General features: G+C 47.1%; 1 protein-coding gene across 1 annotated transcript; it reads right to left on the bottom strand.

The window, feature by feature from the left end:
- Nucleotides 1-5690: 5690 nt before the first annotated feature.
- Nucleotides 5691-16141, bottom strand: LOC115986322 (NADH-ubiquinone oxidoreductase chain 4). Its single transcript, XM_031109191.1, has 4 exons — nucleotides 13841-16141; nucleotides 11886-12400; nucleotides 7990-8412; nucleotides 5691-5802 (listed from the first exon to the last, which is right to left on the bottom strand). The coding sequence occupies exons 1-4, from the start codon at nucleotides 14338-14340 to the stop codon at nucleotides 5714-5716; spliced, it is 1527 nt and encodes a 508-aa protein (XP_030965051.1). The 5' UTR covers nucleotides 14341-16141; the 3' UTR covers nucleotides 5691-5713.
- Between the last annotated feature and the right edge of the window lie 8859 nt (nucleotides 16142-25000).

The raw sequence follows: 25000 nt of genomic DNA, 5'->3' as shown, positions 1-25000 counted from the left end.
AGAAAGCAAGAAAACGATAGCGATCGGTTTGGGAGCGTCACGGGCGGGAGGAGGGCGAGAGCTGAGCCCGCGCGCTCTATGCTTTTCCCCAGCTTTCCCTCCAGTAAAATATTCGCTCGTACCCCCTGTGTCTAGGGATTCCTAGGGCATGAGTTAAGCATATAGTTGATTTCTCTTTCTTTCGATTGAGCGTCGGTACTTTTGGAGTCTCTCTCCGTAGGCGTGCAAAACAACAAAGCCACTGCTCTTCGGGGCGGTGAGGTGGACAATCCCTTACTCCAGCTTCAGAGGAGCATCTTTGCATGAATCAATACTAACTCCTCAGTCAGCTGATCTTCGATTTCGGAGATTAGAGCAGAAGAACTCCGTAACGACGGAGAAAGGTTTCGCCGAAGCAAGTGCCTTAGTTCTTCTTCATATTTTTGGTATTTTTCTAATTCTAATATAATAAAAATAAGCAAGCACACTTGCCCATTTTTATTTTACGATTTTTCTTTTTCATTTTCACTCGATTCATAAACTTCTCTCAACCCAATTCGATTCTTTTTTCGACCCAACCCGGGGGAGGAGGGGCTATATGGGACATCTATCTACGGGGGCCTGCACTTTCTTATAGGGAAAGGGGTGAAGGACGAACTTCATTCGGTAGCAGCGGGATATCGAGTCATTGGTAACACCGCCTCATTTCGGAACCGGAAAGAAACCCGACTCACTTAAATGTCCTAGCGAGGAGTATCGATAAGGGTTGGATGCGAACCCCTCCTATGAGAAAGAAAGGAGCCTAGCAGCCTTTTTTCTGTCTATTTCTGATCGAACTCCCTTCCTGTCATCGTATCTTGTGTCAGAATCGCTTTCAGGCTTCTTATCGCTTTCCCATCAGTGGCAGTTTTGTCTCCCGTCCCTACCGATAGTAACTGATCAACCTACTGTTGGAGTTCAAGAGCATATCTTTTTCCATTATTGGTATCTTTCTATCTCGGAGTGCACTAAGGCATCAATCTGAATTCCAAGCCCTATCGCTTGGGAATAAATGCTTCCCTAGCTGCTTGCCGGAAAAAAACGAAGCCTTACAAATTTGAAATGCATCCCTCCAAGCGGATAAAGGCTTAAACCTATTCATCTATCCTATCCCTCGCTTTACTCTTCCCGGAAAAGGTTATCGTTCCCATGAATCTTGATCCGCCTCCTGGCATTGATAGCAATTGATCGAATTCCTACTCTGGTTTGAGAAGCTTTTCAGTTTTCCTTATCTTTCGTGCCTTTGAACTGCCATGAAAAGAATTCGAAATACGTATATCTGGTACTAAATAAACCGCCTTCGCTGGCCAACCCCTATGTCTTGGTACTCTACCCTCCCATTCATAAGAGAGTGGTAGTTGTCACCGGAAGCAGGTGAAAGCAGTGAGTTGAGTAAGTCTTGTCAACAATGCTTCGCACAACTAAATACTAACACACTGTTCACTTCTGTACTTCTCCACCGCCAAAACACAATGACTTATGCAATTCATACAGGCACGCATGAAAGACGAGCGAAAAACGATGAATTTGCCTTAAAAGCTCGCGGGCCCCGACCGATGGTCGTTCCTAGGCCCAGTCAACCACTTATGATGACTTCGCCCTTACCTACCAGTGCTGGAGCCTCTCCTGCCGATGTCACCACTGGTTCAGGTACTTTCACCAGTACTTAAGCCAGCACCTAGCCATGCCCATGTCGTAGCTTCTGCGGCTACGAGAAACCTCCGGACCCCGGCTATGGAAAAAGATCTGTTATTGTCCATGCCCTAGCCGTTGCTTCCGCTGGATCAATGGGATCCCAATCTCGATTTCCTAGGTATGCTTGCCCTGTTCAGAAACGGAAGCTACTTTTTCTCTTTCACTACACCAAACCCACGAACTTTCGCCCAAACGCATACAGTTGATTCCACAGGTACCACGGGCATGCTACTAATGCCTGTTGGACTTGGCAAAACTTATTGCCTTACCTACTGGAGGAAGGAAAAAAGAACTTAGCTGGTTTTTTTGTCGACAATCGGAACCTGAGAATATTCAAGGACCCGTTACCGGGCAGGGTAAAACCAACAGCACAGAGGCTCTGCAGCAACAGGAGCCACAAAGACGATTGTAGAAAGATGCCAGGATTATACTCAAACAATAGCAGCGGTACTCTCCGAAGTAAGCCCTGAAAAGAAAGGTGCTACATTATAGTAACCAGAAAAGGGCCTCGGCCCCAGATGCTATGGAGCACCTTTCCTTCCTTGCCAAGGAAGGGCAGCTGCTCGACCAAGCAACCAATTACCACCCTATGACGTAGCCACTCACCTGGGAGAAATTCCTGCTCAGATCTCAATCCTAGACTTTTTCTGCCGTCCTTAGGCAAGCTCGGTTGTAAAGGGAAAGGCTCCAGGATTACAAGCCATGATCTAAAAAGTGATTGCCCCCCAACCCTTTTACAGTTCCAGAAGCAGAGGGAGCAGCTTCAGTAGTTCCATCTCTCTAACCCGAAGGAGTTCCGGTGGAGGGTGAGGACCCGGATAGAGAGGGACCTATGGCAGTAGTTTAAGTCGGCCCAGTAGCGGAGCTAGCAGCAGCAAAGCCTTTTTTTTAGGGATAGTGAAATTCCGGATCGAAGAGATTCACCCGTAGTAGATAAGGGGCAAAGCCAGAGGCAAGGCTATAGGCGCCTCTATCTGTATGGGGGAATTTCTTGCTCAAGCTTCTCGATCTGGGAAGGAACTGCTCGCTACTACTACATACGATGCACTATTGAAAGGCTCGACCCGGCCCGGAAGAGCGATCCAGGCATTTTGAAATCGTGATCCAAAGAGAGTCCTAGTCGCCATAGTCAGAGATTTAGATGTAGTTCCGGATGATCCAGATCCAGTCGATTTAGCAGTCGCGCTGTTGCCCCCGAGTCTTGGTTTGGGAAGCATGTGAGTTGGAATGTACTATCCTCCCGACCGGCCAGCGAATGACGCGAGCGCGACAGGTAGAAAAATGCATGATGTGACCATGACTCCCAAACATATCGACCCGAGTTGCGGAATAAGATCGACTTTTTTGAGCAGGGAGCGAGTCGAGTAAAAAAGGCACGATCTCGAGGCAAGAGGAAGTGGAAGCACAGGGGGAAATAGAATCCACAAACCAAAAGTGAAAAGCAAGATGAAGAGGAATTCAGACCGATATAAGAGCAATAGAGTTGGCAAATCCACTTCCCGAGAAGACAGAAAGAGGTCTTTATTTGAAAAAGACAGAGACAGAAAAGAGGATATATTGTTCCAGGGGCAGAGAAGCCAAAAAAAGACATGAATCTTGCCACTGGACTATACAGAACGAGATACCGATACAAATACCGTCGGGGTAAGCCGATGGTATACCAAAGGGGTAAGCCAACCCGATAGAGAGATGCCGTTCTTTTGTGCTCTAGCGTAGAGCTCCTGTTACTCGAGTCACAGAACCCGAGGGAAAGAGCTTATCAGCATGCAAGTTGATAAAACCTAAAGGCAAGATGCGAAGATACGAGCTTAAAGTGTCCATAAGCTTGAAGCATATAGGGGCAGCGAGCCCTTATTAGTAAAGTAAAGCTCCAAAAAACGAGAGATTAACCTGTGCGGTGCGGATCTGACTCGACTAAGGAAAGATCTACTCCGAAAGATCAGAGAAAGAAGAGCGTTTGATCTACTAATAGCGGCATAAGAACAGCAACTATACTGGCATTTGCTTCAACCTAAGCAAGACGCATTTTTGAGACATAGTAATCCATACTCTCTGTCGGGGGGCTTAGGTTTGGCGACCTAGACTCTGTCCACCAAACCAATATCAAATATCTCCGTTGGGGACCTAGGCTTGTGGCACCCCCTATCTCTTAAAGGCTGTTCAAAATGAATATCTCTTTCTTTCTTCTCAGGTACAGTTGCTTTCCTTGATTCGGGCACAGTGTCTTCGACAAATCGTTGTCTCAGTCTCTGTCTCATCTCTGGTCCTGTGGGTTAGTCACCTTAGTCCAGTGTATCAGAAAGGACATCTGTCTTTCCGAGACATAAGGAGTTAGACTCAGCCTTGATATATAAGCAAGGTCAAAGTATAAAAACCAAAGCGAATCTCGTTAAACCCCGCTCCTCGGCTTTCTTTAAAGCCTTGTGACTCCCATCCCATCAAGTCAGGAACCAAAGACTGAAACTAGCCTAGCCCCGGTTAGGCGGAGATCAAGGGATGCGCGGAGCTCCATCCTTTTTGTTAAGGTTCGGGAATCATACATCCCTTATCTGTGAGTCGAGAAAGATTTCCATCGCTGGCGAACTTGAAGCAGAAAGCGAAATTCAAAGAGAGGGAAAACCCCTCGATAGAAGGAGTGAGACTATACCCTTATCTATGAAAGACCGGTTTAGAGGGAAGCATCCGCCCCTTTCTTCAACATAGGGGATATTGAACCCTATATTTCCCTATCGACTTTCCCATTACTTCTTACCAGGAAAAGGCATACCAAAGATTTTGGGAAAGACACATTGAAATGGAAGTTCGAGGAGTAGGCGCCTGTTAAGGCTAGTCATCATTAGCTCTTTGTCTTTCTAGCCGCTTTCCTTGCTTCGCCATACCGGCGAATGGACTTACTGACTAAGTCACTTAAGGTTTGGAACCCTTGCTAGCTGCTTTTGTGGAAAGAAAAATCTCCCTTACTTTGTTAACTTACGTAAGGAGAGCACCTTTAGTACGCCTCCTTTTTGTTCACGCAAGCTGTCTAAGGTAGTGTATCGAGGAGACCGAGAGACACGTCTTTCTTTATGGCATAACCCGAAAAGAGTTGTCTTAGTCTTTCTCCTTCGGTCAGTGACTAGTACGTCTTATTCAAACAATTTAGTGGTCGCCTTCGACTTATATAAAAATGGCCATAGGTTCCTTAAGGTGAGTGCAAGAAAGACCCGCCCAAGGGGGCACGAGTGGAACGGTCCTCATTAGCAGCTGTAGGTTGTCATCAAGCCTAGCCTAAAGCTGAGACAAAAGTGGCTACCTTCATTTCCTTTCTAAAGGTGCAGTAAGGGGCGGGTGAGCGCAGAGAAGGGCACCCTCGATTAGGTGCCCGAGCGAAAGGCCGTCAAGAGCTACCGAAGGAACAAGCCAAGCCTAGCCGCTTTGCGGTCCGGGCGCCATTATAGGCACCTAGGTTCGGGCACCCCTTATTGAAAACGGCTGCGCGTTAGCGCCCCTTACTGCAATCAAACTCAAGGAAAGCCTTTTGACAACCTTACTAATAGAAAGGGGAAAGATGCGCTCAATCCGTTGCTTGTTGCTCCAACTTAGGAGTAGGGGCTCAACGAGCCTTTTCCGCGGGCTGCTATGCTAGTTGTAGCGCGCTAGCGCTTTACTAATATAATATCAAGTAAAGGGGACTTTCTCATGATCTTACGAATCTACAACTCTCTTTACTGAGCGAGACTCTACCCAGATCTAAATAATTCGCCAAAGAGCCTTCTTCTAACTAGGAGAGTCAGCAAGCTACCGGAAGCGAAGCTTTTGTTGGCTCCCCCTTTGAATTTCCAATTCCTCTTTTTCGTTCTACTTAGGTGGAGCAATCCGAACTCTCGACAGAATATAAAAGAGGTTTTTATTCCTGTGTAGACACCTCAACGAACTCATGTGGACACTCCTCAGCCCGAGGACAATCTCTCAAATACACATTAAGATGTTGACCCGTTTTTCTTTTCTTTGCTGATTCCTCTCAATGAAATTTGCCATGTTGCACTAAGTTACTTACGGATGTATGCATGCGGTCCGGGAACACTTTGGGGTGAACACCCATCCGAACAAGTAGAGTCAATAGTTCAGCATTTAGGCCGTAACATTTAGCAACAAAAAAATCTTTAACCCAACAAGTGCTCTCCGAACCAAGCTAGATAGTCTCCTATCACTAGGCTCACCAACCAACCTGGACTTTGATTCTTATTATTCCTACCGGATATCAAAACCATAAGGATTGTTTCCAGCCATGAGTTTCCATATGACATAAGCGCTCTTGGGTGGGCTGGGCCATTCCATCAAATCTTTGAGAAGGGGCCCAATCTCGTATTTGATGGTCGGCGTGGCGATAGGCTTCACTTCTACGACTGCCTCCCCAGCCGTTGCAAACACTGAGCGAGAACGGTAAGGGGCGCACAAACAATGTCGTTGCGCGGGGGTGCGATTCGCCAAGCTGGGGCAAACAAAGCCGTCCGGCCCCCTACCGGATTAGGAATGCGAAGGCCTTTCCTTCGAAAGGAGACCCGGGACAGAAAGAGCTATGCTATTGACCGACCCTTTCGTAGTGACTTCGAATCAATAGGCCTCTCATTTTGTTTGAGGCGGGCCGAATAGAGAATGAAATGCAGAAATAGGGGAAGGGTTCCAAACCTTTTTTTTGGTTTAAGGGCTGCTCGACCTACCGAAGTACCAAAGGCTTTCGGGGCTTACACCTCCCTATTACACGACCTCTAAAAAAGGCTTTCAGTAGCGCCCTTAGAATTTAAGCCTTTTGAAGCGCCAATAGTTGTTGCTGTGGGTAGAGCTTTCGTTCTTATTGCTCCGGGTTTCGATCTATATGACCTCCGGGCGGTACAAAGTACACCTCTTCCGTAGAGGTAGGTAGTAACCTAACCTTTAAGAGTCTGTTCAAGGGGGGAGCCCTCTTATCTATCAATGGAAAGATCTCTGTGCGTGGCGTGATAAGGAATCCTAGAAAAGATCGATTGAGACTCCCTCCTCGGTCCCACGAAGATCTCTACGTACTTGTCCAGTCCAGGACAACTGAGATCTTCCGGTCTGCGTGCGTGGGAGCAGCTCAAACAAAGAAGAGTCTGGTCTGGCCTGAATTCAGGCCCTGCCCTTTTCCTTCGCTACTAGGAGAGTCAGCAACTTCTATTAGCGCCGGACCTTGAGTCGAATTGCTCGTGTCATGTGCAACGTCCATCAATGATGGTTCATTAATGTCCATTGATTTAGACTCCTTCCCCCTTCTCAACTATGAATAAGATCGAGAGGGGCCCGAAAGCCCCCAAACCAAGAACGAAAACGGAAGTCGATTCACTCCCCATTCTCTCTTAAATAAAGCTCGCCCTCGAGCCCTGGGCAGGTCGGCCGGGTCTTTCCCTCTTGTTCTGTTCCCGCCACGAGAAAGACGCACAGAAGAGGTATGCCAAGCGGGCGGAGCGCTCGTTATCCTTACTGTTCTCTCTGCCGGGGCCCCCTCCCATTGCTCTAGCCATAAGCTATGGCAGCTCCAGCTCGCAACCACAGGGGCCCGCCCTGCGAGGCCAGAGTGGGCTCAGCGGTCAGGTTAGCTTCCATTCGAATTACGTTAGGAGGTCTTTCGCTTTTGCCAGATCTAGAGAAGAGAGATACTACGAGTCCTCCGTCCCAGATTCCATCGCCGCGGCCATCTGGTTCACCGGTACTACCAAAAAGTCTCATGCTTACGTTACTCTTACGGATGGTTTTATTATCTTGGACCACGAAGACCCCAGTCGTGCTTCTGGTTTCCATTCCCATCATCATATTGATGAAAAATCTCCTCGTGCTCTGCCATAAGAACTTGGAGTCCGTATCATGGTGAAGGTAAGGTAACGCTGTGATTCTTGCTCAAAAAACAGACCGAACGCGTTCGAGTTATTGGCTCGTCCAACCCGGCAGCATTCATGAGTCGCTCGTTCAACTGTCCCTCGGAGACACGGTCGAGAAGTACCATGCATGGTTGCCCCCCGTTCTTTCTTTCTCTCGGTCCCACCCAGCAAGATACGGCTCAGCCAAAAAACGTGAGCGCCCCTGCGCGAGCCAGCCTTATTTTAAAAGTAAAGCTTTGGCTCCAGACTAAAGAAATGGATCAAAAAAAGGGGGGACTTCCGCAACGGGCTATGCCACCCAAACCAACTGAGGGAAGTCGCATCCGTCCCATCGCAAGCACCTACAATGTCATGATCACATTGGTTTACCCTTTTTCTTTGGTAGTTCAACGGACGGTCGCCCCTCCAACAAGAAAAGGTATAAATATGGAAACTTCTCTGCCATTTGGATCGGAGAATTTATGGAGGAAATCGGGTTTTAAATTTCCAGAAACCACACGATTATATAGCCAAAGGGAATATGCCGCGCCTAAAATCATCCCAAGCGCTGCTAATGTGGCTACTAAGCTATTTCTTTGGAAAGCTCCTACTAAGATGGGAAATTCCCCGAGAAAGCTGCTAGTACCAGGTGAACTCATATTGGCCAAAGTGGAAGAGAAGGAAATGGTAGAGAGATTCGGCATGGTGCTCACTGAACCTCCGTAATATCTAACAAGTCGAGTCTTATGTCGGTCATATAGAACACCAACACATAGAAAAAGGGCTGAAGGAACCAGTCCATGACTTAACATTGGTGGAATGCTACCTCCAATTCCCTGTATGTTCGATAGAGACAAAGATTCCCCCCCACTGATCGGAGTACGCCGATTACCCCCCGAACCGTACAAGATAGTTACCACCTATCATACGGCTTTCTAACTTCACTTCTTTTTCTGGTCGTTCCGTTCTGTCGATCGATGGTAGTATAAGAGATCTGTAACCCCCCGAAATGATTTACATAAGGGTTCCTGCTTTCTACCCATAGTTAGCATGTATCTCCCCGGGTCATACTTTAGTATCACATCGTAGACCCCCACCCCAACTCTATCTTCCTTATCGGTGAACCGGAAATAGTGCATAGGTACTCTTCAATGCAGCGGGAGCGAGACGACGTGACATACTACGATCACGTTACAGAAGTGCTGCCCCCTTCGGCTCGGCAATATGGAACCTCTCAACAGCTCCCGTTCCTTTATGAGGTCCTATCGGGATGGGTAGGCCCAAGCCTTCCCCCTCCCTCCATAAGACCCTCTTTCTCTTTCTCGAGGGGGAAAGAGAAAGAAGAGAATCAATCCTTTCTTCTCTTCTTTCATGTGAACGGCCCTATCTTGTATCGAAAGGTTTTTCGTGCTATACACCACGTTGAGAAAGACCAGCCTCCTATGTATCGTACCATTTTTTTACCTCGAAAGGGGGGGTCCTCCTTATGATGCTACGGACGGCTGTCCGAAGTGCAAGAAGGGGTAAACTCGGCCAAAATATGACACCCGAAGGGCCCGGCGCGCACAATCCTATCCTATCCGAGTCCGAGTTTACCGTACCTCCGGCCCTTATGTTACGCGACCGTAATATTTTGTTACCTTCCACCGCCGTTACGCCAGAAAGAAAAGGTTCCACACGAGCTCCCGTTCTGCGGCGTGGTGGCAGGACCGATAAGGGGATTGGCTCCGGGTGTAGATAGGGTCAAATCCGCAGGGATCATGCAAATACATAGGCCCCTTCCCTTCTCTTTTGGATGAATGGGGTGGTTTAGAAGGCGCTTTCCGATCTACGGTCCCTCGGAGCGAGGGGTTAGGCAGGTAGTATGGGCCCTCTGACTTCCAGCTATGCGCTGTGCAGCTCCCGCGAAGCGAATGAAGGGAAGCTCCTCGAGCTTTCTCCGCCAGCGGCTTATGTAGTGGTCGGCCTTATAAAGCTCGCTAAGCTTCCCTCCCCCTTCCCTTATTAAATGAAGTGGAAAGTCTTCACTTAGTAGTCGGCATTCTATAAGCGACTTGTCGAGTCTACGAAGCTTTGCTTTTTGTAGTCGGCCCGTAATGCCCCCCTTCATTTGCTTGCCTCCTTCCAGCTCAGAATGCTTGGCCTCCTGCGCCAAGTCGGTCTTTTAGGCTCGGCTTCGTCCTGGAAGCGAAGCTTCTACGACGAGTCGCTTCTCTCCTTCTCTACTCTCGCTGGCGGAGAAAGCTCGAAGAGCTTACGGGTGAGCTTACGTTTACTCTCAGCCTCTTTGATTGGTAGGCGGGCGGGCTAAGCCCCCTACTTAAGATTCCATTCATAAGGGGAATTTTCTGTTGTCGTGACGCTTTGGTTAGACCGACTACTCTACTATAGGCTACTTCTAGCTTCTATAGTGGCCCTTCCACTTTGGTGTAGTTGTAGTTTGTATTGGTACTGAATGAACATATCAAACAAAGGCGAGCAGTATAAGCCCTTCTCCGGCCTGGGAAAAGCAGCGAACTCTAGAAGCTAGGGCGTTGTTCACCTTTGGACACGAACACTATTCCGTTCTCAGCGGAAACCCGCCTTAGAGATTGAACGTCGACTTATCTTATTGCCGTGTTCAATCTAAGACAGCGCTGATAGCTTGTAGTGAACAGCCCCCTTATGAAACCAACCGAAAGCAGCCTTTGGTACTTAAGTAGTTAAGGTTTGGAACCCTTGCAACTATGATAGAAAGCCGTTTGCTTGTTGCCAAACCCTTCGCCTTTCTTTTGAATCAAAGTAGGTCGCAACTGTTGTATTTTAGTCGGTCGGGGGAAGCTGCCGCTTATACGAAAGCTCCGCTTCCTCGTCTTGCTACTGGCAAAGCTTCTACTTTGCTTGCTTCTCTCGCGCTTGCTTGCGCGAAGGCTTAAAGTCCTTTTCGCTAAGTCCAAAAGCTTCCGTCAAAGCGAAAGATCTAATCCAACAGAAATCTCCCGCATATTGAGCGCAGCTGATATGCGGCTACGGCTAGGCGATCATATCATGCCATAAAACCTTTTTATATGTATAGAGAGATCCCCTAGATATACAGATAGAATAGATGTTCATGGATAGACAGACATTCCATTGATTCTTAGTTTTGGGACTGAAAAAGCTCGTCGATCCAAATGAATCATTCTTCTGGTCTCTCTTCGCCCCCCGCCCTGAAACTGACCCACAGCACAGCGCCCATTCGCTTCGCGCGCGGGAAGGCAACGAAGTTCAGTTCATGAGACCGCGGCGGAGTGGAGCAGCCGCGACACGAAGTTCCTTACCTTAGCTGGATCTCGCTGGTGCCACCTAAACGGTAGGTAGGCGACGGATGTGTGACGTTTGGAGTTGTCGTTCGTGCACCTGTCCCCAATGGAAGAATGAGTGATCCGTTCCCTGCAGATCATGGCCTTACCACTTGGTCCCCGATGGCCAGCGGGGGATTCCGTATAGCAGCTCACGTTCGTTTGCGCTGCGCGTTCCCGCTGGACTGGGCACGTGTTAGCTGTAGGAAGTATGGTTCCGAAAGTGACTTCGGTTCGCCAGTTCAGGCTCAACTCCTCGCTTTACGTTAGCGGACCTACAGGTCGGGCCGGGGCTCTGCGCTCTTTCTTTCTGTGTGGGACGATGCCGGGGAGAGAAGGGAATGCGTCGAGGCGGCGAACAACAACAACACAACTACATTATTTTGGCTTTTCTCTCCATGAGATGAGCTCAGTGCATTGGACCGATGGATAAGAGAACTGAGCTGGCCTAAAAAGCGTTTGGGCGCTCTACGTACGATGTAGACTCCATCAGATACATATCGATTTCTTTCTGATGGATCAAGAATAGATAGTTGTCTCATCAATAGATAGAAATCTCCGATTTCCCCTTACAATCGATTTGAAAATAGCACGTTCATATTGCTTTTCGTTCATTTCCGCCACGCCAACATAGCCGCCATAATAAGAAAAGCGGGCGAAGCAGCTAGAAGCGCTCGCTTTTAGCCCTTGATGAATTCTTATTCACGAATGAATTTTTATTTTGGGAAAGCCAACAGAAAGATTCGATTCTGACTTCGTAGAGCCGGTGCTGCTGTTGCCTGCGCGTAGGGCCGTCCCCCACTCCCGTCCCGGGGCGCTAAGGGGCTTTTGTTTTTGGAACAGACGGCAGTGTTTTGCTGACGCCTCGAATCAAGCTTTTGTTGCGACATGCTATGTTTTCTCCCCCATTGCTAGTAGGTTGATGGGTCGCACGCCCGGCACACATGTTTTGGCCTTGTGTGTCCATAACTCAAAATAGGTGACCTAACGGCCGCCGCCCGACTAAACATACCAATAGTCACCAGATTCATATGGGCTACTGAGGAGTAAGCAATGATCTTCTTAAGATCGATCTGTCTTGAAGTGGTCAAGGAAGTATATATTATAGCAATCGCGCTTAGAGTATAAATGAAAGGAGTGGAACAAAGTGTCGCTTCGGGAAACATGGGTATTGAAAATCTTAAAAACCCGTAGGTTCCCAATTTTAAAGGAATTCCTGCCAAGATGACGGATCCTGCCGTAGGTGCCTCTACATGAGCTTCGGGTAACCAAATATGAACTGGTACCATAGGCACTTTGACGGCGAAAGAGGCGAAAGAAGCAATCCATAGAAAGATTTGGCGCCGCTCACTAAATTCTGTGGTTAATAAAATTTGTAAATCGGTGGTTCCTGTTTGGAGAAGAATCAACAGAATAGCTAATAGCATAAAAACAGATCCAAGTAAAGTATAAAGGAAAAACTGATATGCTGCCTTGATCTTTCTTTGTCTCGAACCCCATACCCCTATAATAATGGTAGAGTAAGGGGTGGCCCCAAAGCGGAATTGACCAGTGGTGGTTGGTCGAAGCTCCAGTAGGTAGCCACTCCCTTCTCAGGGAACCGTACGTGAGACTTCCGCATCATACGGCTCCGTCCCGAGCTTCCGTCGTCGGCCTTTGTCATTAGACCACTCTCTATCTATGCATGTATTTTCAGCCTGGACTCTCGAATCTTTTGCTTCTCGGGCGGTGGCGAAGAATGCAGCTTGCGTTGCGGGAGATGCCCGCCCGTAGGGCCCGGCCCGCTTCTCGACCGAAAGAACCGCTCACTAGCTAGCCGGACTAGTGGGGGGCCCCTTCTGGAGACATACTGAAAACCATGCCTTTCGAACCGAACGCAACGCCCGTCTTCAAAATCAAAAGAGAAATGGGCTCGTTGGGAAGAAAGATGGAGTGCGACCTGTAGAGCACATGTAACGCACAGTCGGGTTGCTCACGCATCTTTCTCTCTCTCTCTAGATTTCTCTAGAGAGAGAGAGAAAGATGTGAAAGTAATAGCCTTATGTTATGGCCGCCCCCCCGACTTACGGCCTTTACGCTACTACTACTGTGATGTGAGCGGTTCAAATTGGTTTGATCTTTCCCAATTCTCCTGGCCGGAACTTGTACGCAGCACTTGTACGGAGGTGCATGCATAAAGGTTTGGAACTCTTTTCTTATCTGAATCTTAAGGACAGGACCCTACCCTATTCTCGAACCCTCTGCCGAGCTTAACCCTGCCCGCATTTCCTTTTGAAGGAGGCTAAAGAAATGTCTCCACCTGCTGCCAACAGTCTTTCTTCGAAATTATACTGAACGGGTCGATCCTCCCCTCCCGTTTGTTTTAGCAACTTCTCCTAAGGTCTCCTCACCAAGAGCTCCCCGGCGACGACAGAGAAACCAACCCGCCTGCTGTGGCGGGGCGGCTTTTTTGTTTCACAATAAGACCTGGACGATTATCCCTACCCTCGGTAGCTTACGAGTTTACGTCCATCCCTGGTCGGGTACAGTTTCCTTTCGATTTCTCCCTTGTAGCCGTTACCCGAATTCGCGCAAGTGTGTCCACACCCCCCAAACTGACTTGACGAGGAATCCATTCTCGCGAACAAACACAACCCCTACACACACCTAGGGGCACCCCTTCCTGCATATCCATACAAGACCCGAGTAGGCGGGTCGAGGTCCTACGAGGTACCCACTACTCGGAGTACCCTCCCAAAAGGAAAAAGATGTGTCTGTCAGGTTCGGTTCTTCTTAGTTGGGTTGGGCGGGTTCGACCAGAAATGCTATGCTTACACACAAGACTACCCCTCTTCCCGAAAGCTTCGCGGGGACTACTTTACGACGGCGGACGACCGCCCGTAGGGGGTTTACTGCACAAGGCCCCTGCAGAGGAAAAGCGTTATCCCAGCGAATAGAAGATGCTCAGCTCCGCACAACATAGGGATTAGCACGCTTTCGGGAAGAACATAGAATAGTAGAGGATCCAGCATGCAGAACACGGCGATCATTAGAAATTCACGAATTAGAGATGCTGTAATATACTCTTTCCCATAACTTCTCATACCAGACCAACCCACTAAAATGCAAATAGGGATCAGAAATGTGGTCAATATCACGAAGAATAAAGAGATACCGTCTATACCCAAATAAAAATGGATGTTTTCATAAGGAAGCCATCGAAGGCTTTCCACAAATTGAGATTTGGCCGTAGAAGGATCAAATTGTATCCGAGGAACAGGGGGATACAAAAAAGTAATAAGAGAGGCACACAGACCAATCAATCGTATCGGTCGTATTCTTGAATTTGGAATGAAAAGAGGAGTAATGCTTCCTAGCACAGGACACAGAATAAGACCACTTAAATCAGAATAGCATTCACAGAAATGTTCTAACATAGAGTAGAATCGAACATTGAAAAGATTAGTTGACAACATGAAAAAGGTGGGCGCCTAATTCCAATACAATAGGGATCCATCAGTGCAAGTCAGCTGAACACCGTGATTGATGAGTGGGTAGGTGGGTTAGGTGCACCTCTCGCCCAGTGGGAAGTAATGAGGCGAGTCCCTCCCCTGAATGAAGAAGTAGTGGGGCCCCCTTCCCGCGTATGCGCCTTTATTTAGATTCTTTCTATTTTTTCATTTTTTATCCAATGGAGAATCTTTCTAAAAAAATATCTCTGGCAAAACGCAATTCGTCGAAGGGATAAAAAAGAAAGGGAAGTTTTGTTTTTTTTGTCTTTCTTTCAATCCAAATAAGAGAACAGGGAAACCACTAAAAAAATGAAAGTTAGATAAAGAAGTTTCAGTAAGAACTAGCACTAGACTTCTTCCCCCCCTTTCTACTTTTCCTCTCTCCTTTTGTTTGTGCTTCTACCCGGACTTTTCATTCTCTTTATAGTTTATAGAAACCCCCGAGAGGAAATTTTGAGAATCATTTTTGTAGAAAGGTGAGGCACTTTTCCCGGCATACGGAAAAAAATCCAGGATGACGGCTTTCAAAAGACGAGTAAAGGACGGGGGAGGGGGAGGCTCTCGAAACCAAACGAGACTAGAAGGAACATGGGAATGAGCACCATTCCTATGAGTGCTTTTGTCTCGAAGAGCCAACAAAGGGGCAGCCCGCTCTCTCTATCTCGGTCTCGGTTTAGCATCATATATCAATCTGGAGAAAATGTAGATTGGTTGTAGTGCGGATTAAGGAAGCTGCTCTTCCATGCTGTGGCTGTGGAGGTGGGGGCTGTCGCCGCCTGAGAGAAGCGGAAGCCGAGGCCACCGAAGCCTATCTGCGTCGAGTGTGTCGATTGAAAGAGGAGGGGAGACAACTCAAATGCCAGCGCAAAAATAGAAAGAGTCGTGCCGTTCCAAATTTCATTTTTCTAAGATCCATTGCTCGATTTTGCATGCTCTGCTCCCAAAATGCAGAGAGACTTTCGAGGGCAGATCCGGGTTGGTTGGTCCGGAAAGTCATGGGAGAGGCGGGCTAAGTGAAATAGAATAATATACTGGTGCTACTGTAGAATTTTATGAATTACGCACGGCACACTTTCTATATCTCCTCCGTCTACAAGGTGAACAGCTTAGCTTACAGCACAGCGTGTTCGCCACCACACCGGCTGGCTGGTGCATTGGCCTCTTACCGTAATAGGGCCGAGAAGTATGACCCTTCGATTAAAACGCCCCATATCTCGTAACAGGCGGAGCGTGGCATTTCCTTTTATAAAGTCCGTAGAACTTCTAACCAAAAGATTGATTCTTTAGAAATCAAGTACCATTCAAAGAGTGCATTGCCTCTTTGAGTGAAGAAGAGAAGGGCTTTGTATAGAAAGCCTTGAGCCATGTTCGTCGCCCTAGGCTCACCATTATTTCATTTTATTTTACTTATTTATGGGTTCTAGCTCCAAAGAACATATACATGAAGCTATGTCGACTTACGTACGTCTCCTTGACCAAACGATCAGGTATACCACGCCACGTATCATCCCCTCTTTCCATAGAGGAGAGATAAAGAAAAAGAAAAGAAGGTAACTTCGATAAGGGGGGGCGGAAGGATCGCGCCCTGCCAATTTGGTGAGCTGGCAATTCTCGTATCTACGGCAATAAAGAAAATGCTTTATTGCACTTAACATTAACCTAATCTCGACGAAAGAATGTGAAGAGCTCGCTAGCAGACTATTCGATTCGTCTCATCAAGTCTTGGGCTCAGACGGAATCCTACCCTGCATCATCGAAATGCGCTTTACGGGCCTGAGCCACTTAACTTGCTATATTGACTGAAGGCCTAGTCAGCTAGTTTGCTTTAAGAAAAAGAGATTGCTACTCTCCGTAGCGTCACGAGCGGGATTTGAACCCACACTTCAGGTCTTCAAAAGAACACCCGCGAACTCCCTTTTATTCAAACGTGACTTTTGTTTACTCGGTTCACCACGAAAGGGCTACATCCGGGGCCGGTTCGGCAGGAAGCTTTTGAAAAATGCAGTGCACCAAAGTAAATAAGGAACGAGATGAAAGTCAAAGGAGTAATAGAAAAGGAGGGCCCCTAATAAAATATATAATTCTATTTTTCATCTTATCCGCGCCCTCTGTCTTTACCTTGAATTCTATCTAGCTCCTGGAGAAACTCCCCCCAATCTTCGCTGTGGGGGTTTTGGAAGGACCTCCGAAGGGAAGCGAGCTTCTGATTAGTCTCATCTATCCCTAAAAATTCGGCCTCCGCGAGCATAACGTCAATCGCACGATTGATATCGTGCGGATCATCCGGGAGAGGCTCATTGCGCGCGGTCAGTAGAGTGGCAGAATAGGTAATTAGCCGCGTCTTATTCTCCGCAAATTGATTCAACTTGCGTTCCGCGGCTTTGTATTCCGGGGTCCTTTCGAGGGTTTCCTCCGGCGCCGGCTGTTCAACTGACTGTTCCCTCTCATTACCATCATACGACGGTATGGAAGGGATAGAGGGGACCGACGCATCACTAGGAATGGGGGATAAATCCCTAGGTACGGACGGAAAGGATCCGTACAGCGAGTCAGGCTGACCCACATTAGACGGACCAGCATTAGAAGGCCCCGGAAGCGCTTGCCCTCCCCCTACAGTAAAGATGAGAGGGAAGAAATAGGGCAAAAGCTCACCTACATGAGAATTCAAATAGATTCGGATAAAATAGCAAAAGAAAGAGATGGCAAATAGCAAGGATAGATACATAACAAAGACAAGGCGAAAGCCGTACTTCTTTTTCAAAAGTACAGCATAACGACCAAAGAGAAAGCTGCTGCATAAAATCAGTATTGCAAAAAGCACTAGATTTTGACCGCTGGTGATTATAGCGGTTCCTTCTGATCCTAGAAAACGTACGCCACAAATTGATGCAAAGAAAGAAAGAAAGCGTAGAAAATACCGGGGCATGCTTGTTTTCTTGGGATTGTTCCTATTTTATTTCATTTTCCAAAAAGGCACATGCACTAGGTTACTTACGGAATCTCAAATCTCTCTCGACGCCAGCCAGGATCCAATTCTTCTTTTGTTTGGACCCGGAACACTAACACAATTGCGCTTCCTTGAAAAAGGACAAACAAAAGTTCATGCCAGAAAGAAAAAGAGCGGTTCGGTCAGAAGCGGCTACCACACACTCAATCCAATGAAGAAGCGCAAAAGCAAGACTGAAAACTTTCTGAGCAAACTGGGCCTTTTTTCAGTAAGGCTATAGCTTTCTACTCTACCAGACGTTGACCGGCTTAAATCAAGCACCTTTGGGCGCTGGCTTTTCAAAACCTATATAGCTTAATGAGAGACACTAGTCAGATAGAATTCAGATTCCTTGCTTTGCTTACTATAAGCAATTTTGGTATAAGAAATGATGTCTATGATGCGCTGTCGCATATGCGCTGTTAACTGAGATGATTTCCTTACCTTACAATAGTAATATAGTTAATAAGGGGTTGAGGGGTGTATACCAAAACCCGCGACGGAGGACTGATCTCCTTCTTCCTAGAAGCATCAAATCTTCCGATGTCTTTGTAAGAACAATAGTCAATTGAGCCACGGGAAAGCTTGAAGATCGGAAAAGCACCCTTTTGAATAGCAAATGAACCTCTGGAACGCCAGAAATAAGACAAGAAAAAGTTACAACCAAAATAAATGTGAATAGAACAACTGGCACTCGGTTTCATCAGCGGAGAAATCAGTAAGAATATACTTAATGGAACGGATTTTTATCTTTATTTCCTTCCTTCTATATAGTGAATTCAAGAATAGTGCGATGTAATGGATTCAATGACAGCGTCCCTCTTTCGGTATTGATTCGATTCTTCCATGGGGTATGGAGGTTGCATGGCGGGACTCCCAACTGATTGAATAGGTGATTTCCGATCTAAAATGGTCGAGGAGTAGGCCTTGGCAACAGCAACCTTTTATCCTGTCTTTATTTTCGTTTTTGTCTTCTCGGCTGGTTCTGAACGCTGACTGGTAAACTAATACGTCCTTAGTTAACATTCGATCTACCCAGAACGCTAAAATCATTTCGTTCTTGCTTGCTTTCCTTCTGTTATGAGAGAGAGCCGCTATACGGCCATTTCTCTTTAGACAAATGACTGTCCCATTCCACTGCTGGAAAATACCAGATTAGGATTCAGCCGCGTGGTGAATGAAAGAAGATTCATTGAATGAGTTGACGCTAAACCTCCTGCTCTTTAAGAGAGTAAGGGCTGTCTGCATTACTGGATTAACTAGAATTAATAGTAGTAGAAAGTAGGGGGCCACGTAGACTATTCAGAGGAGGTATGCTAATCAATGATCTACTGATGTAGCTAGTGCTACTGAAGCTGCTGCTAGATATGCTATTGGCTTAACTGGCTCTAAACCCTCCCACCCGATAAAGGAATGGAATTTCAAGTAGTCGTCTACACTTAAAAGCTTTCTTGTCTTCACTGATCAGCATTTAGTTTGGCCTAAGATTATCTAAGTCCGACCCATCACTGACTACTCGTCATGACGGGTCCATAACCATTCTCCTACCCATTTATGTGGTTGATATCTTGGTCACTGGCATAATGCAACTGCAATTATAAGATTCATTTTCGATCTTAAGGGGTCATTGCATTCTTTTTTCGGGATGGGGGTTCGACGGACTTTTCATGGACCCTTTCTATTCTACCGCAATCGAAGTCTTGCATTGAGTACTAATGTGGAGGGGCCCACCTCATCTAGTGATAGTGAGCAAAACCCAAATCAATTATCGTTAAGTGTTTCTTGCTTTCCCATTTTCAAGAAGATCCCGGGCTCGATCTGGTTTCCACGATATCGTTATGATCAATTAATGGGACTTGTCTTCATGAGACAGTCTTAGTGATGGAATCTTTACTCGGCCTTTGGGCATTCCCCCTAGTAGCTTTGGCCGGACCACCTTCCGCAGGTTTTGATTTGCCTTTTCCTTTGCCCTTCTGTCCTCCCCCTTGATTCATGGATAGAGCAACCATTTTATCTTTCCACTCCTCATTTTCTTTCACCAAAACTGCCCTCCTCACACTTATTGAATGAACTTTCTATGAAATATCTCTTGACTTATCATGCAAATTTTCCTATGCATCAACTACCCTGGAAGAAGCCTTAGTCAATGTACCATAAGGTGTTTCCTTTCCAATCTGGTTCATGGGCTAGGTTCCCTCAGCTCCTTCCAGTAATTCTTCACCCAGTTCGTCCACTTCATGAGTGTCTTCCTCTGTCTGTAGAGAAGCAAATCGATTAGAAGCTGAAGGACAGCCTATCGTCTCCAACGAACACTGGACTGCTGTATCTTGATCTGGGTCATTCCTGTCAGTGGTTTTTATTGATCTCTTGCCGCTCCTAGAACGACTGGGCTCTTCTAATGTTTGACTTTCTTCACCCCTAACATCAGTACAGAGTTTGGTGTTCCCCTTGGGCTTGTTTTCATCAGTTTTCTTCAGTAAATCATTTCTGCAAACACCTTCTGCTCGGGCTTTCTAGGATCAAAGGCTGGTCAATGAGCAGCATCTCTATCTGAACGAGTAGAGAGGCGTGTGAGAAAAGGCCAAAAAGCAAACCCTAACTAGGGTCCGGCCAAATATATATATTAATATAAAACCAAATAATTACAAGAGTGCCATATATACAATATTACAACATTATCCTTAATATGCCCCCTCAAGCTGATGTGGGAGACATCCACAACAGCTTGGATCGAAACTGAGAGAATAAAGGGTTTGAAAGCCCTTTAGTAAAAACATCTGCAATTTGAGATGATGAACGAATGAAGGAAAGGCGTAAGATTCCACGACACACCAATTCTCGAAGAAAATGATATGAAACTTAAATGTGCTTTGTTCTAGCATGAAAAACAGGATTGGCTGCAAGTTTAGTAGCACCCATATTATCAGAAGAAAGGGTAATAGGAGAAGAAGGAGCTATGCCAAGATCATGAAGAAGATATGATATCCATAGAAGCTGAGAGGTAGCAGAAGAAAGAGCCTTATATTCTGCCTCGGTACTAGACTAAGAAACAGTAACTTGCTTTTTCGTTGACCACGAAATAGGATTAGCTCCAAGGAATATGCAATGGCCCATAGTGGAGCGTCTTGTATCAGGACACCCAGCCCAGTCGGAATCAACATAACCTGTTAAAGTAGAGGATGATGTCGAAATAAAGGAGATGCCAAAGTTGATCGTACCCTTAAGATAGCGCAAAATACGTTTAACAGCTTGAAGATGAGTATCACGAGGTGAGTGCATGAACTGACAAACTTGTTGCACTGCATACATGATATCAGGGCGAGCTATATGTATAAATTCCGTGAGCAGCAATTGAACTGAGCGTTCCAAGTGCATCCAGCAGGAATCGAACCTACGAATTTGCCTCTTTATTAGGTTGGGCGCTTTAACCATTCAGCCATGGATGCAAAAAGACTCAGCGAGTGAACTAGGTTTTGGTATTCCTTCTCGAGCTTCTATTTCTTCCGTTAAGGGGGATTCGAGAAAAGATGGAATAAGAAGACGTGTTTCCAGAACAAAGAAGATACGGGTTGAGAAGGGGAAGTTAGCAAAGTTAGACAAGATTGGAATGAGCATAGGAACATGTATTGATGTACCAGATCGGCTAATGCTCCCAGGTTGATGCGATGTATTCCACCAGTTGACTGAAGACTTTATTATTGGTATATCGATCGGTCCAGCACGGATTGAAATAGAAGCCGGTTCGACAGGAAGCTTTTGAAAACGCAGTGCACCCAGGTAAATAAGAAACGAGATGAATACGGAGGTTAAACGAGCATCCCACACCCAAAAGGTGCCCCACATAGGTCTTCCCCGAAACCCCCCAGTAACTAAGGTAAACAACGTAAAAAAAGCACCCATTTCTGTACCGGTTCCGGAAGAGCGAAGAAAAAGGGGGTGTTTTGTTAATAGGAAGAAGAAAGTGTTTATAGCCGTAGCGATATAAACAAGAATACTCATCCGAGCCGCAGGAACATGTACATACAGAATACGAGAATTTCCACCTTGTTGAAGATCTAGTGGTGCTACCCGAAGACTTAAATGAATAGCCATCGCTGTTAAGAACAACCGAGATCCAATAAGAATTTGCGCGTAGCTTCTGGTCTTTGACATCAAAAAATACGGTTGTAATAACGAAATGGACATGTGAGAATTTGGTCCTAGCTAGTGGAACAAGAAAGACATGGATCTATATTCAATACGCAATAAAAGGATTTCCCCCAACGAAGAATTCCCCCTGGCTTTGTTTTCGCTCCGCTCGTGCGTGGCACTCCTTGCTCACGGAGCGGCATACCGGAAAAAAAATCAAGAAGAAAAAGCCCATTCCGCAACCTTCTTAACTAGAAAGAGGGGGTTCCCTGGGGCGACACAATATTGATAGAAGCTTCTTCTTCATTCTCAACAGGAATGCATCAACAAAACTGCCCTTCCATATAGATCGTCGTGGCATGAACTCAGAATTTCTTCGCTTCGATTCCGCCCCTGCCCGAAATCCAGCTTTGGTGGGCTTCCCTCAAGGTGAAACCGAAGGTCTACCTCCTTTCGTGCGCCCCTCACCTCCTCCATGAGGATGATCCACTGGATTCATTGCAACACCACGAACAAAGGGGCGTCTGCCTAACCACCGGCTTTGTACAGCTTTTCTAAGCTTACGTGCACCATGGTTAGGATTGGAAACTCTACCAATAGTAGCTCGGCATCGGGAATCCATGAGTTTTTCAACACCCGAAGGTGGCCGCACAAGCCTAAGAGAGAGCGCAGGGGGTGCTGGTTCCTTCATTATTTTAGCAAAAGTTCCTGCGGCTCGAGCCGGCTTTGCGCCTTGACCCGGATGACATTCAATATCATGTACCCATGTTCCTATACGTATATCGGTTAATGGTATGCAATTTCCTATTTGATAATTTAGATCAAGTATCTCGTATATATAAGCAGGGGGACGTGGCCAAGAAGCAGCCAGCTAACTGCCCCCTTCCGCTCGGCCTTTCTTCGCTGTATGAATAAGGTCTTAGTCTGTATGGGCATTCTGGGCGGGTCGCAATAAGTCGCTGGTCGAAGGTTTAGACCAATCGCAATTCATCACCATCTTGCCCGCTTCCAATTGATGACTGGCTATTATATAAGTGTTGACCTAAGCCCCTGTGCTGGGGCTCGGCTCCCGAACCGTACGTGAGCTGCCTCGTACGGCTCTTCCTAAGAACTTGAAGCCCCCTCTCTCTAAATAGAAATAAAAAAAAATGCATTTACAAGACAAAAAAAAGACTTTTTCAAAAAGCCTCCGCCCTCCTCTCCTATTCAACGGGGCTTTTAGAGAAGCAGCTTCCTTCCTTGACTTCTTTGCTCAGTCAAACTTCCTTGTTCCTTAGTGCAGTCTCGGTCCATAGTTTAAGACTCCGTTCCTTATAGCCTAGTCTATATCTACAGCTGACGCAACTCCGTACCGACGCCTTACTACTACTTAATTAATTCATTAACGGCTAAGCGATTTTATAACCTGAGCTTTCCTTAACCAGCTGACCTTACTTCGTAACCTTAACGTACTTTCTTTCTTACTTTAGCATAGGCCTTCGTCGGGCTTTCGCCCCTTCGCCTATAGGCGGCGGCATCTTGGCTTCGCTATCGCTCATGACTTGGTATAGAGTCCGTGTAGTCGTCGGCCTTCCCACCAGAGGAAAAGGCCTATGAGTGGTCGGCCTTTCGAATGCCTCCTTCCTTACTTTTCTGAGAAGCCCTTTACGACTATAATATAAAGGACAGGGGGCTGTTCACCTTTGGAAACTTAGCTACTTAAGTACTACTCAATACTAACAAGGCGAACGGGGCTCCCAGGCCGGGACGTCTGGCAGAATGCTTGGCCTCCTGCGCGGGAAGCGACACCCGAAGGGTGAGCTTCTGGCGATTCGCTTTTAGAACTAGATAATTTAATAGGCATTCGGCATTCTGAGCTGGAAGGGGGCAAGCAAATGAAGGGAGGCATTACGGGCCGACTACAAAAAGCAAAGCTTCGTAGACTCGACAAGTCGCTTATAGAATGCCGACTACTAAGTGAAGACTTTCCACTTCATTTAATAAGGGAAGGGGGAGGGAAGCTTAGCGAGCTTTATAAGGCCGACCACTACATAAGCCGCTGGCGGAGAAAGCTCGAAGAGCTCCCCTTCATTCGTTGCTAAGCCAAGGTCCCAGGTCTCCGAGTCAGACCGCGCCTTTTCGAAGAATCCTGCACCCATGGGCATACGGCCCGGCAGGCCTTCCCTTTCCGCCGGAGCTTCATGGGCGTTGCCCCGTTCCCCAATCAGATGTTTGGATGTGAGCTATACTCCGCGAGGAGCCAAACGGGCGTATGGCCTTGCCTTGCCATTTGACTGACCTCTCTTCCCGTGTGACTAGGAATGCCCAGTGACAACCTCTCAATTGTCACCGCCTGGCCTCTCTTGCTACCATGGTAGCACCTAGTGTGGTCAGCACCAATCGTGTTCGGGCAACGAAGCTTACACTCATTCACATTGGTTCATCCTGCTATGCCCTGGGCCTTTTGCTCTTCTAACGTAAAAGGTGGCCGGCCTTTCGTCAAGGCCCAGGAATCCGCTGGACATCTCAGCGGCGGGATTGAATACCCGCATCCGATCGAAGTTCCATTGGAGTGCCCCCCTAACATAAAGGAGGGCTGTTTCTAGGTGGGTCGCTTCGCGCAAGACATTGCTTAGGACCAACGGGTCACACGACAGGTGCACGATCGACTTTGCACGCTCCATCCTTCGGCCCTTCGCCTATCGGCTTGGTAGGCAAGCTACCTTGATCCGTCTTTGGCTTTGATTCGTTATGCTCAGCAGCTCCAACAAGCCCTAAAGTATCTTGCCGCCTAAAACTCCGCCAAGAAAGCGCTGCTTTACGTTTGATCCTATGTGCCCAGAGAATGCTATGCGTTCTCCACTTTCGGACCTCGAAAAGAGAGAACGTGTTTTTTCCTCTGAGTTTCTCTCTCATTCGCTCCGCGAAGAAAGCGGGCTTTGCCCCAGCTACCACTATCCTTGGGAAAGCAAAAGAGCTACCGAAAGAAAGGGATGCAGCCTCCCCCTTGGCCCTTTTTGAGGAGAAGGCAGAGAAGAAAACATCCTTCGCGCAAGTTTTTTTGCTTCCTGCGCCCTTACTAGTAAAGGGGCTCTTTTTCCAAGGAGGCATTCTGGTAGGAAGGCCGACCACTACATAAGCCGCCATCAGTCCAGGAGAGAAGCAAGCTACCTTTCTTTGATCCACCTTCCCGGGCAGGGAAGAGAACGAAAATAGGCCGCGGATGGTGGTCGTGGTAGATTCGAGGATCTTACGCGGCGGAGCGAACTCCTCTATCGTGTTGCATTTCCTCTGCCGGCGTAGCTGCAACCTCTCGATCCATCGTACTAGAGCGATCCGAGAAGAACGATTAGGATCATATTCTATCCTTTCTACAATGCCCATAGACGAAGTGCTTCGTTTCAGATCAATTCTTCGCTGCAATCGCTTCGATCCACCCCCCCGGTGAAAAACCGTAATACGCCCTGAGGAATTCCTACCAGCAGACTTCCCTGTACTCAAAGTGAATTGTCTAAGTGCTCTCCCCTCTTG

Source organism: Quercus lobata, chromosome 1 (assembly GCF_001633185.2).
Source record: "Quercus lobata isolate SW786 chromosome 1, ValleyOak3.0 Primary Assembly, whole genome shotgun sequence".
In the NCBI taxonomy this organism is placed as follows: domain Eukaryota; kingdom Viridiplantae; phylum Streptophyta; class Magnoliopsida; order Fagales; family Fagaceae; genus Quercus; species Quercus lobata.
The sequence above is the reverse complement of the archived record's forward strand: the minus strand, read 5'-3'. Positions and strand labels throughout refer to the sequence as shown.